The sequence below is a fragment of the Rhinopithecus roxellana genome, chromosome 4, assembly GCF_007565055.1.
Source record: "Rhinopithecus roxellana isolate Shanxi Qingling chromosome 4, ASM756505v1, whole genome shotgun sequence".
In the NCBI taxonomy this organism is placed as follows: Eukaryota; Metazoa; Chordata; class Mammalia; order Primates; family Cercopithecidae; genus Rhinopithecus; species Rhinopithecus roxellana.
Window position 1 is genome coordinate 55,458,074 of NC_044552.1, and position 13,246 is coordinate 55,471,319.

At 36.0% G+C, this 13,246-nt stretch overlaps 1 protein-coding gene across 2 annotated transcripts; it reads left to right on the forward strand.

Moving 5' to 3' along the window:
- Nucleotides 1-546: 546 nt before the first annotated feature.
- LOC104671504 (probable inactive peptidyl-prolyl cis-trans isomerase-like 6) lies at nucleotides 547-1,694 on the forward strand. 2 transcript variants are annotated; one of them, XM_030929291.1, is made up of 2 exons: nucleotides 554-634; nucleotides 695-1,694. In XM_030929291.1, the coding sequence occupies exons 1-2, from the start codon at nucleotides 560-562 to the stop codon at nucleotides 1,367-1,369; spliced, it is 750 nt and encodes a 249-aa protein (XP_030785151.1). In that variant the 5' UTR covers nucleotides 554-559; the 3' UTR covers nucleotides 1,370-1,694. The 2 variants fall into 2 exon arrangements, with proteins under 2 accessions (XP_030785150.1, XP_030785151.1); XM_030929290.1 differs by having other exon boundaries at nucleotides 547-1,694.
- The last annotated feature ends 11,552 nt before the right edge of the window (nucleotides 1,695-13,246 follow it).

A 13,246-nucleotide genomic window follows, 5' to 3' on the forward strand; every position in this document is an offset into this window, starting at 1 on the left:
AAAGCATCAATATTAATTTATTAATGTCAATGTTAATAATAAGAGTGAGGGTTATTTGGGAAGATAAGTATTATCTTCACATTTTTTTCTGTAAAAACATTCTAAAATAAAAAAGTTATTTTAAAGAACTGAAAGCAAAAGTTGGCCTATAATTTCATCATCATCATAACCATTTTTGTTGAGAAAAAGTTAATGAATTAGGTAGGTAAAAACATACAATAGATGAACACACAAAAAAAGCTGTAAATTAGGTCTTTGAAAAACTAATAAAATCAATAAACTTCTTGCTAGACTAATAAAGACAGGAGGAACACATAAAAATCGTAGCAATGAAAAGGAGACATCACTACAGCTCTTAAAGGCATAAAAATATAATGAGGTGATAGTATAAACAATTTAATGGCAAAAAATGAATATTAAAATGTGAGCTTTCATTTCTTTAAAATATGTAAGTCACCAAAATGAATAGAAGAGTTAGAAAAATGAAATAGTACTACCTCTATTAAATAAATACAATACATAAAAAATAAAATACGACACGGCGTCCCCGCGCGCGGCCATGGCAAGGCCGCGGCTCTGCGGGCCCCAGCACGCCAGGTGCGGTTCGCCGTCGCTGCCCGAGCGGCCGCTGCAGGTGAAGGTGGTGGGGCTCTTCAGCTGCCCCAACTTTCAGATTGCGAAGAGCGCCGCTGAGAATCTGAAGAATAATCATCCATCCAAATTTGAAGATCCTATATTAGTTCCTCTTCAAGAATTTGCATGGCAGCAATATCTACAGGAGAAAAAAAGGGAACTCAAAAATGAAACCTGGGAATATTCTTCCTCTGTGATGTCTTTTGTTGATGGTCAGTTCCTGGGTGATGCATTGGATCTGCAGAAATGGGCCCGTGAGGTGTGGGATATAGTTGACATTAAACCCTCTGCGCTTTATGATGCACTCACTGAGAATTTTTCCATGAAATTCTTAAGAGACACCAAGCATGATTTTGTGTTTTTGGACATTTGTATTGATTCTTCTCTAATTGGAAGATTGATTTTTGAGCTATACTGTGATGTATGTCCCAAAACATGTAAAAATTTTCAGGTCTTGTGCACAGGAAAAGCAGGGTTTTCTCAACGTGGCATAAGACTACATTACAAAGATTCCATTTTTCATCGAATAGTACGGAATGGCTGGATACAAGGAGGGGATATAGTGTATGGAAAAGGAGATAATGGAGAGTCAATTTATGGACCAACATTTGAAGAAAAAGTCATGAAAGCCATCAAGCTCAAAACAAGTTTCTGCTGGAGAAAATTGTGCCCAGATGTGCTTGTCTTCGTGGAATTTATGACAGAGCCCATAAAGGAAATCATGGAAGAGATTTGAGGGTATGGCAAAAAAGATGAGGGGTGAACATTGTCAAGATACGGATCTTGGAGAAATTCAAGGCCTAATATATACCACAGCAGAGGCATTAAAAGATGACTTGATGGAGATGAGTGCCTCCGAACCAGTGCCAGATCATGAGGAAGAAAACAGAAGAAGCAGTGTCAGGAAACAAATTGACACTAGACAATCTGGCGGAAGGGTTCCAGTTACTCAAGACTACTTTTGACTTCTTTTACAACATAGACCCTTTTATGATAGGAGCAATGAAACTAAAGCAAAGAGTGGAAGAAGGATTGATACTGTATGGAAACATTACTAGAGAAATGAAAAAGCAAAAAGTCAAACAGAAATTATAATGTATTTCCGTAAAGTTACTCTGGTGTGCCTGCCTTTCCTGCCTCCCCTTCCACCTCATCCACCTTTGCCTCTGCCACCCCTGAGACAGCAAGACCAACTCCTTCTCTTCCTCCTCCTCAGCCTACTCAGTGTGACAAGGATGAAGACCATTATGATGATCCACTTCCACTTAATGAATAGTAAATATATTTTCTCTTCCTTATGATTTTCTTTATAACATCTTATTTTCTTTAGCTTATTTTATTGTAAGGACACAGTATACAATACATATAGCACACCAAATATATGTAATCGACTGTTTATGTTACTGATAAGTTCATTGCAGACTATTAGTAGTTAAGTTACCGGGGAGTCAAAAGTTGTATGTGGATTTTTGACTGCTCCGAGGGGTTGGTGTCCCTAACCCCCACATTGTTTAAGGGTCAACTGTAGATCAAAACTGTAACAGTCTATATCAAAATAAGCTAAAAGAAGCCTGGGCAACATGGCAAACCCCATCTCTACAAAAAATACAAAAATTAGCTGGGCGTAGTGGTGCACACCTGTAATCCCAGCTACTCAGGAGACTGAGGTGGGAAGATCGCTTGAGCCTGGGAGGCAAAGGCTGCAGTGAGCCAAGATTGCACCACTGCACTCCAGCCTGGGCAGCAGAGTAAGACCTTGTCTCAGAAAAAAAAAAAAAAAAAAAAAAGCTAAAAGACATTAAGAAAATGACACAAGACATGAAAGAGCTCATAAATCAGAATTAGAAAAACTTAAACATGATGTGACAGAGCTGAGGAAAGAAGGGCTGAGGAAAGCAATGAAAGAAAAATAATTTCAGAAGTGAGTAAACCACAAGGAACACAAGAGGAAATAAAAATACAACGTATGTCCTAAAAGAAGTACAAGGTAGGCAGAGGAATTTTTTTGTTTGCTTTAATTTTTGTGGGTACATAGTAGGTGTATATCTTTATGGGGTACTTGAGATATTTTGATACAGGCAAGCAATGCAAAATAATCACATCATGTAAAATAGGGTATCCATCTCCTCAAGCAGTTGTCCTGTGTGTTACAAACAATCCAATTATACACTTTTATTTTAAAAGGTACAATTATTATTGACTGTAGTTGCCCTGTTTTTCTATCAAATACAAGGCCTTACTCATTTTTTCTACTTTTTTTTGTGACTATTAACCATCCCCACCACCCCACTTTAACCCCCACTACACTTCCCAGTCTCTGGTAACTATCTCTCTGTCTCCATGATTTCATTTGTTTTGATTTTTAGATCTCACAAATAAATGAGAACATGTTAAAAAAAAAAAAAATAAAATAAAATAAAATAAAATAAAATACAATACTCCTCAAAAAGAATAATAGGCAATGATTTCACAAGTGAAATCTTCAAAAAATGGCAAAAGAACTTTTACACTAACTTTTTCTTTTCTGTTTTTTTCTTTTTTTAATTCTTATTTTAGATCCAGGGATAAACGTGCAGGTTTGTCACATATAAACTGAATGTCATGGGGGATTGCCGAACAAATTGTTTTGTCACTCATTATCAAGCATAGTAGTTGATAGGTATTTTTTCTGATGCTCTCCCTCCTCCTTCCCTCACCCTCAATAAAGCCCCAGAGTCTGTTGTTCCCCTCTTTGTGTCCATATGTTTTTATTGTTTAGTTCCCACTTAAAAGTGAGAACATGCGGTATTTGGTTTTCTGTTCCTGTGGTAGTTTGCTAAGGATAATGGCCCCCAGCTCCATCCATGTTGCTACAAAGGATGTGATCTCATTCTTTTTTTATGACTGCGTAGTATTCCATGGTGTATAGGAGCCACATTTTCACATTTTCTTTATTTAGTCTAATGCGTATGGGCATTTAAGTTGATTTCATGTCTTTACTATTTTGAATAGTGCTGCAATGAACATTTACATGCATGTGTCTTTATGATAGAACGATTTATATTCCTTTAGGTATATACCCAATAATGGGATTGTTGGTTCAAAAGGTATTTCCGTTTTAAGCTCTTTGAGTAATCGCCACACTGCTTTCTACAGTGGCTGACCCTTCCCTCTGCAACCTTGCCAGCAACTGCTATTTTTTGACTTCTTAATAATAGTCGCTCTGACTGGTGATAGAGGGTACTTCATTGTGGTTTTAATTTGTATTTCTCTAATAATTAGTGATTTTCAGCATTTTAAAATATGCATACAGGATATGTGTATGTCTTCTTTGAAAAGTGTCTGTTCAAGTTGGTTGCCCACTTTTTAATGAAGTTGTTTATTTTTTTCTTGTGAATTTGCTTAAAGTTACTTGTAGATTCTGGATCTCAGACCCTTGTTGGATGCATAGTTTGAAATTATTTTCTCTCATTCTGTAGGTTTATTCTGTTGATAGTTTCATTTACTGTGTAGAAGCTCTTATTTAATTAGGTCCAATTTCTCAGTTTTTGTTTTATTGCAATTGTTTGCTTTGGTTTTCTTGGTCATGAAATGTTTGCCAGAAAATCAAATACCACAAATGGTATTGCCTAGGTTGTCTTCCAGAGTTTTTATAGTTTTGGGTTATACATTTAGTTTCTTAAACCATCTTGAGTTAATTTTTGTATATGGTGTAAGGAAGGGGTCCAGTTTCAGTCTTCTGCATATGACTAGCCAGTTATCCCAGTACCATTTGTTGAATAGAGTTCTCCATTGCTTGTTTTTGTCAGCTGTGTTGAAGATCAGATGGTTGTAGGCATGCAGTCTTATTTCTGAGACCTCTATTTTGTTTCATTGGTTTATATGTCTGTTTCTGTACAAGTACCATGCTGTATTGGTTACTGTAGCCCTGTAGTGTGGTTTGAAGTCAGGTAATATAATGTCTCTAGCCTTCTTTCTTTCTTTCTTTCTTTTTTTGCTTAGGTTTGCCTTGGGTATTCAGGCTCTTTTTTGGTTCCATATGAATTATAAAATCTTTTTTTTTTTTTAACTGTGAAGAATGTTATTGGTGATTTTGTTGGGATAGCATTGAATCTAAATTGTTTTGGGCAATATGGCCATTTTAACAATATTGCCTCTTCCTATCTATGAACATGGAATGTTTTTCATTTGTTTATGTCATCTCTGATTTATTTGAACAGTGTTTTGTAATTCTGATTGTAGAGCTCTTTCACTTCCCTGGTTAACTGTACTGCTAGGTGTTTTATTCTTTATGTAGCAATTGTGAATGGGAATGCATTCCTGATTTGGATTTCTACCTGTATGTTATCAGCATATAGGCATGGTACTGATTTTTTCACATTAATTTTTGTATGGTGAAACTTTGCTGAAGTTGTTTATCAGCTGAAGGAGCTCTGGGGCAGAGACTATGGTGTTTTCTAGGTATAGAATGGTGTTGTCTGCCAACAGGAATAGTTTGATTTCTTCCCTTACTATTTGAATGCCTTTTATTTCTTTCTCTTGGCTGATTGCTCTGGTCAGGACTCCCAGTACTACGTTGAATAGGAGTGGTGAGAGAGGGTCTCCTTGTCTTGCGCCAGCTTTTAAGGGGAATTCTTCCAACTTTTGCCCATTCAATATGATGTTAGCTGTGAGTTTGTCATAGACGGCCCTTATTATTTTAAAGTATTTTTTGGCAATGCCTAGTTTGTTGAGGATATTTATCATGAAGGGATGTTGAAATCTATTGATAACCCTTTCTGCATCTACTGAGATAATCATGTGGTTTTTGTTTTTAGTTCTGTTTATGTGGTAAGTCACATTTATTGATTTGCATACGTTGTACCAACCTTGCATCCCAAGGATGAAACCTACTTGATCAAGATGGATTAGCTTTTGATATGCTGCTGGATTTGATTTGCTAGTATTTTCTGAGGATCTGTGCATCTATATTCATCAAGGATATTGACTTGCAGTTCTCTTTTTTGTTGTGCCTCTGCCAGGCTTTGGTATTAAGATGATGCTGGCCTCAGAATGAGTAGCAGATGACTCCTTCCTTCTTAAGTTTTTGGGATAGTTTCTGTAGGAATGGTACCAGCTTTTCTTTATACACCTGATGTAATTTAGCTGTCCTGTGCTTTCCTTGGTTGGCAAGCTTTCTACTAGTGATTCAATTTCAGAACGCAATATTGACCTGGTCAGGAATTTCATTTCTTACTGGTTCAGTCTTGAAAGGTTTTATGTATCCAGGAATCCATCTATTTCTTCTAGGTTTTCTAGGTTTTTGTGCATAGAGATGCTCGTAATAGTTTCTGAGGGTTTTTTTTTTTTTTTTTTTTTTTTTTTTGATTTCTGTGGGGTCAGTGGCAATGTCCCCTTGTAATTTCTAATTGTGTTTATTTGGATCTCCAATATTTGACAATTTTTGAAACTTCCTTCAAATTCTGAGAATGAGACTTTCTTTCATTGTAATGGAGGCTCTAACCTCCATTAAAAGAAAAAAAATTAGAGCTATAAGACACAAGCAGGCAAATAAAACTAATTATTTACAGTGAAAATGATTATTTACATGGAGAAAGAGAATAATGTAAAATATTAAAATTAATACATATTTTGGTTAGGTAACTGAATATTAGACTGTTTTCATTTTAATATATTAACAAGAACAACTAAAAATTTAAAATTTAAAAAGAATAATTTCATTATAGTATAACTAAAATAATTATATGTATAAGTCTAATGATAAATGTACAAAACTTGAAATATATAAAAAAAAAACTACCATATAATATTAAGATAAAACAAAACTCACATAAATGCAGGAGTATGCAATGTTGATAGTTTAGAAGACTAAATATTTAAAGATACTAATTGTCCACTCTTTTATATATCCAATGTATGCCCACCTAAAATCCCCCAAAATATATTCTTGGTAAATTGGCAAGCTGATTATATAATTTATTTAGAAATGTACTTACATTATTATCAAAATTATCTTTTTCATTGATGCATGACAAATATGGCAAACATATGGCAAGAGAGAAGGAAATAGGCTACAACGAGGAAATGTGAGAGAAAACTATAGAGTAATTTGGCAAGAAAGGCAAGAAAAAGGAAAGGGAGAGGCTATAACAGATGAAAGGAGAAAGATGCGGTCATTTCTGGAGTGCTAATAAAGTACATAAGTCATAGCTCCTTTATGTCTTCTGTGGACATTATCAGCTCCTTAAGAAAAGCTAATTAGTTTATTATTGTTCACTCTACATTTTATTTTTGTTCTTCAATGATTAACTCTGTGACAAAGATAACAGTTATAAATATGCCTGTTTTATTTAATAAAGAACCTAAGTATTTAGGCAGAATTGTGGAGATGGAAAACTGAATAATTGAATTATCAGTTTCTTTGAGGAAAAGTATAATAGTAATTTCCAACATAGTAACTGCTCCAAGCCAATTTACTGCTAGGATTTTATTTTAATATATTACCATGTATTACCAAAGAAAACACAAGGAAGTGGACTCTGTCACTGACTTTCTTCCCTTTATCTCTATGAAGTTTTCACAGAGAAGAGACAAAATACCACATTTTTTACTCAAATATTTCATCTCCCTCTTTGGTTTTTTATTTCTGAAAACCCAGGTGCTCTTTTCAATATATCTGAACAGAAATAAATAAATACTCTAATTTAGATTTCTGGCACAATAGTCTCTTATGAATTCTAAAAGCATGTTTAGTTAAAAGAAAATCAATGATTAAGTTATTTTAGTTAGGAAGGTTTTTTATTGAATACCATAATGAAATTTAATTTCCTAGTAAATAAATATGTTCATCTTCTGTTCTTGGTGATAAAAGCATTTAAATACAATAATCCTAAAGCTTCATGACGAATGTAGATTTAAATCTGTCTGGAAGATCTGGGAATTAAATCTCAGACAGAATCTACATATGTTCATACTCTCTAAAGGTTCAATCCCAAGTGTCTCCAAAGTCAGTACTCCTCTTGCACTATGTCACTGACCAAGACAGGCTTAATGTTTCCCTCCACTTGACTAAATTTTAGACAGATTTCTTCCAACTATAGACCTCTGACCTCCCCTTTTTTGGAGCACTTATCTTTAAAAAATTGCAATTGTAAATTATTTCTCTTACCCTAAGAGATAAAACTTTTACCAGCTTCTTGCTAGTTTCACAACTAGCAAATGCCTTTCTCAAAGGCCGTGTTGCCTTCCCTTTGAAATATAATAATCAAGAAAAAAAATCTATCTCCCAGTGTCTGTGGGAGGTGAGGAGCCTAACTTTGATAAGCAGCAGTTAGCAAACAATGATGGTCTAATAATATTACCAAAATGCCAAGGGTTCCTTCTGGGTCTTGTTCACCACACAGAAAGCCAATCACTGAGGCAATGAGTATTGCCAGGCAAGAAGGCTTTAATTGGGTGCTGCAGCCAAGGAGAAGGACAAATAGTTTCAAATGTATCTCCGTGAGTGACTAAAACTAGAGGTTTATATAGCAGGGGAGAAATGTAACTATGTGTAGGGAAACAGGAATTAGGGAGGGGTAAGGAAGAGAAGTTTGTCAACAAGAAGTGGGTGATTGGTTAGGCAATCATGACGGATGAAGGGTTTGGTAATTCATTGTCTAGATGTGGTGATCTGGTAAGTTTAAGTTCCTTTATACTATCTGGTAGCCCTGATGGTTAGTTTCCTGAGAAAGGAACTCGGATAAGACAAATGTAACTTTCTCAAGTTTTAAGACTGGAGGATAAATTTCCATGTTTATTCAAAGAAGTCATAAACATCTCTTCCATGGGACTGTTGGGCAAATTTCAATAACATTAACCAACCTCCTCATGGCATACTTCAGTGCTTTCCCACTAGCTCTTTCCAGCCCTTAAAAACACTTTCGTTTCTGTGGAGTTGAATTCAGTGTCTCTCCCCTATGTCAACAGTTTTGAATAGCATCTCCTTTGCCTGTTTAACTCCATCCAGTGGAATTTTTCTTTGATACCACACCATCCCTACCTTTTAAGTTTGAATTCAGCATAGATTTCTTCTTATTTAATGTATAAGCTTTAATTTTAATAGTCAAGACATAGGAATCCTCATTGACGTGGGAATCTGATGACCAATGTGACATTTCATAGTTTTTATTAAAGGGTGGAATGAATTCATGCATATTAAGCTTTTCTGCAATCCCTTATTATTCATTAATGAAGAAAAAATCCAATTAGTGATCGAAAGAAAAGGAAACTAATACTCACTAAGTACCTAATATGTACCAGGTGTTCACTCAGCTTCTTTATATAAATGCTCTTATTTAATCCTCACCAACACCACATAAGGTGCATATTAATCATCCCCATTTTGCACATGAAGAAACTGAGGTGAGAAATAATGGGAAATAAACAGCAGAAATAGGATTCTCAGCCAGGACTCAAGCACTTGAACTTATTTACTTTACTTCACAATAACTCTTTTGTATCTAATTGACAAATGTATCTAGTATGAATATTCTTTTTGGTCTTTTAATATACAAGTTTTCATTAAGTATTCTTGGGAATAAGAGATCCTTAGACACAAAAACAGGGGGAAACACTTTGAAGGAAGAAAACTGGTATAATATCCAAACCTTTATTTTATCTATGTATCCTTCATTAGTGAAGACAAGGGAATATCTATGTGTAAAATTCCTTTCAAGCTTTTATCCCATTTAGTTGGTCTTATCAAAATTTCTAGACAGCACTGACTATTGTATCTTTCACCTAAGGAACAGTATTTATGAATGACAACTTAAAGTTAGATTGTCATCTTTAAGTAATCATGCCTAAATATAGGATCACTTTGAGCTAGACGTCAGGAAAAGCAAAAGGTGGAGTCAAATTTAGAACTGAGGTTTGTCTAGACCTGAGATTGTTCATATTGTCTTAGTAAAGCTGTCAGTCTGTATTTTAGTGGGAATAATGTCCTTACCAAGTTTTGAGATTGATTCTAGCTGACTTAAACAAACTGTGTCCATTTTATAGTAACTGGATATATAACTTTGACTCTTCCAATTAAAATAAACCTTCCTCTGATTGGAATGTAGAAACAAACTGTTAGTCTAAAGACACAAGGCTTAGAATACTGCAACCAAGCAAGACGAGGCAGAGCTATCATGGGACCATCGTATAGAGACAGTGAATGAGAATGTGGAGATTGGAGCCCAGCAATGAATTAAGTTTGAGTCCCTGAACCAGGCTGTTTGTGATGCTATACCTACTTCTCTACTCATCAATTCGTTAGACATCAATTCCACTTTTTGTTTAAGTTTAATTTGGGTGTTCTTATATTTGGGCCGTAAAAAATCTGCAAACAATACTAGTAGCATAAAAAAAGACCATAAGGATAGAAAATAGGTTTCTTGAAAGAAAAATCACTGTGAGTGAAGAATAATTCTAGGATGGTTGGTCAGGCTTCGCTTCAGGGCATGCCTGGAATGAATAGATACTAACAGAGCCTGAGTGAGACCCGTGATCACACGCCTTGTGCTTGTGTACACCTGAGGAAAGATGATCATGGTAAAAATGAATGGACTCTTTATAAAATACTGCACTAGAAGACCCAGACACAAAAAATAAAAATCAATTCACAACTGGCTGGAGAGGGGAAATACCACAGATGTAGAGACAGGTTGTTAGTAGAAATAGCAGAATCTCGTTCATGGTATGGAATTCAGTGGATTATGATAGAATCGATGTTGTATTGTAGCACAGTCCATGGCCTGAGATCTCTACTCCCAGAGAAACTGTGAACCTGTAGATGGCAACTCTGATTCTGAGCAAATCATATACTGAAGAATCAGTCGGGAAATTTTCACTGGTTAAGGAGCATAAATGTTGTGTCCTATGGCAGCTTATGGTTGTAGTTTTAAACTTCATAATGTTTTTGAAAATATTTGGAAGAGAAATCCCTGGAAATGGCTGGATTTCCCATTAATCTGGTGGTGAGGGTTTGTGTTAATATTTTCCAGATGATGAAGTCGGAGTGATTGGGATACAATTACTCAGTCTCTAGACCTCTCGGTGCTTGTCCTTTCAAGTTCAGTGATTTCAGTCCCTGGTTAGATACTGAGCCTTCAATTGTAAAATCTGTGAAATATGCAATATTAAATGTATCAAAGAATGAGATGTTTATTGTTACCAGCTGTAATACTGGGAAATGCAATAGTTTGGCAGTCAGGTAACCTAAATTTTAGCCTAAATCTAAATTTTGAATTCTCTGGTTTCAACTTGCTAATCTTTAAAGTAAAAAGCTTGGACACCATAATATCTCTCTCTCTCCCTCTTTTTTTATTTTTTGACGAAGTCTCGCTCTGTCACCCAGGCTGGTGTCCAGTGGCACAACCGGTGCCTCCTGGGTTCAGGAGATTCTCCTGTCTCAACCTCCTGAGAAGCTGGGATTACAGGTATCCACCATCGAGCCTGGTTAATTTTTCTATTTTTAGTAGAGACAAAATTTCACCATGTTGTTCAGGCTGATCTCGAACTCCTGACCTCAGGTGATCCACCTGCCTCGGCCTCCCAAAGTACTGGGATTACAGGAATGAGCCACCGCTCCCAGCCAACACCATAATTTCTTAGGTCTTTGCTATAAGTAACGGGGAAAAAATAACCTCAAACTGTTGCTGATTTATTATTCCATATTGATTCAAACCTTGAGAAGCATTTTTGCCAGAGATGCTGATTTGGCAAAGGTTAAAAAAAAATACAGCCAGTCAAGCATGTAAGATATGATTTTTGCATATTTCTTAATAAACAGTTTCTGCTGAAAAGTGCTTTTCTTCTTTCAGGCTAAAAATGTACCATTTTCCAGCTGGAAAAGATAACTATCTTCTAGAGTAGCTGACTTATGTATTGTAGGTCCAATTGTAGCAAGACGAGCTGCAGACAAAACTCCTCAGACACCCAGTTAAAGAAGGAAGGGCTTTATTTAGCCGGGGGCATCCGCAAGACTTCTGTCTCAAGAGCCGAGCCCCCCGCCAGTGAGCAATTCCTGTCCATTTTAAGGGCTCACAACTCTAAGGAGGTGCATGTGAGAGGGTCGTGATTGACTGAGCAAGCAGCGGGTACGTGACTGGGGGCTGCATGCACCCGTAATTAGATTGGAACAAAACAAGATAGGGATTTTCACAGCGCATTTCTATACAATGTCTGTAATGGATAGCTAACAGAACCAATTAGGTCAGGGGTTGATCTTTAACTAACAGGCCCAGGGTGTGGCGCCGGGCTGTCTGCCTGTGGATTTCATTTCTGCCTTTTTAGTTTTTACTTCTTCTTTCTTTGGAGGCAGAAATTGAGCTTAAGACGATATGAAGGATGGTATCCTCCCTTATAATTATTAAATTAGATTTAGGTGCAACCTTGGCACAGGTGGCGTACATGCAGATTTATTAGAAAATTTTTGTATTTGTTGGGTCTCATCACTAATTTTTTTTCTGCCTCTCCACATACCAATTTTCTCCAGGTAGCAATTATCAAATTAGTTGATTGTTAGCTACAATGCAGTGAAAAAGTTATAAAATCTAATTTTAATAGAAAATAGTTTATTATATTTGTACATATTAAATATTGAAGCAACCTCCAAATGTGGTCACATATTTAGGTCCCTAAAAATATGTGAGTATTTTCTTTTTCTTTTAACTTTTAAGTTCAGGGGTGCATGCGCAGGTTTGTTTCATAGGTAAATTTGTGTCATGGGGATTTGCTGTACAGATTATTTTATCACCCAGGTATTAAGCCTAGTACCCGTTAGTTACTTTTCGTAATCCTCTCCCTCCTCCCCTCCACCTTTCATTAGGCCCCAGTTTATGTTGTTTCCCTTCATGTTCATGTGCTCTCATCATTTAGCTCCCACTTTTAAGTGAGAACATGTGATATTTGGTTTTCTTTCCTCCATTAGTTTGCTAAGGATAATGGCCTCAAGCTTATCCACATCCTTGCCAAGAACATGATCTTGTTCTTCTTTGTGGATTTATAGTATTTTATGGTATATATGTATCACATTTTCTTTATCCAGCCTATCAGTGATGGACATTTAGGTTGATTCCATGTCTTTGCTATTATGAATAGTGCTGCAATGAACATAGGTGTGCGCAATTTACATTCCTTTGGGTATATACCCAGTAATGAGATTCCTGGGTTGAATGGTGTTTCTGTTTTTAGATCTTTGAGGAATTGCCACACTGTCTTCCACAATGACTGAACTAATTTATACTCCTGGAAGCAACAGTTTCTAAGCATTCCTTTTTCTCTACAACTTTGGCAGCATCTATTTTTTGTTGGTTGGTTTGTTTTTCCTTTTTATTAATAGCCATTCTGACTGCTGCGAGATGGTGTCTCACTGTGGTTTTGACTTGCATTTCCCTAATGATCAGTGATGTCGAGCTTTTCTTCATATGATTGTTGGCTCTATGTCTGTCTTCTTTTGAAAAATGCTTGCTCACATCGTTTGTTCACTTTTTAAAGGGGTTATTTTTTGCTTGTAAATTTGGTTGAGTTCCTCATAGATGCTGGATATTAGATCTTTGTTGAATGTCTAGTTTTCAAAAGTTTTCTCCCATCCCATTCTGTAGGTTGT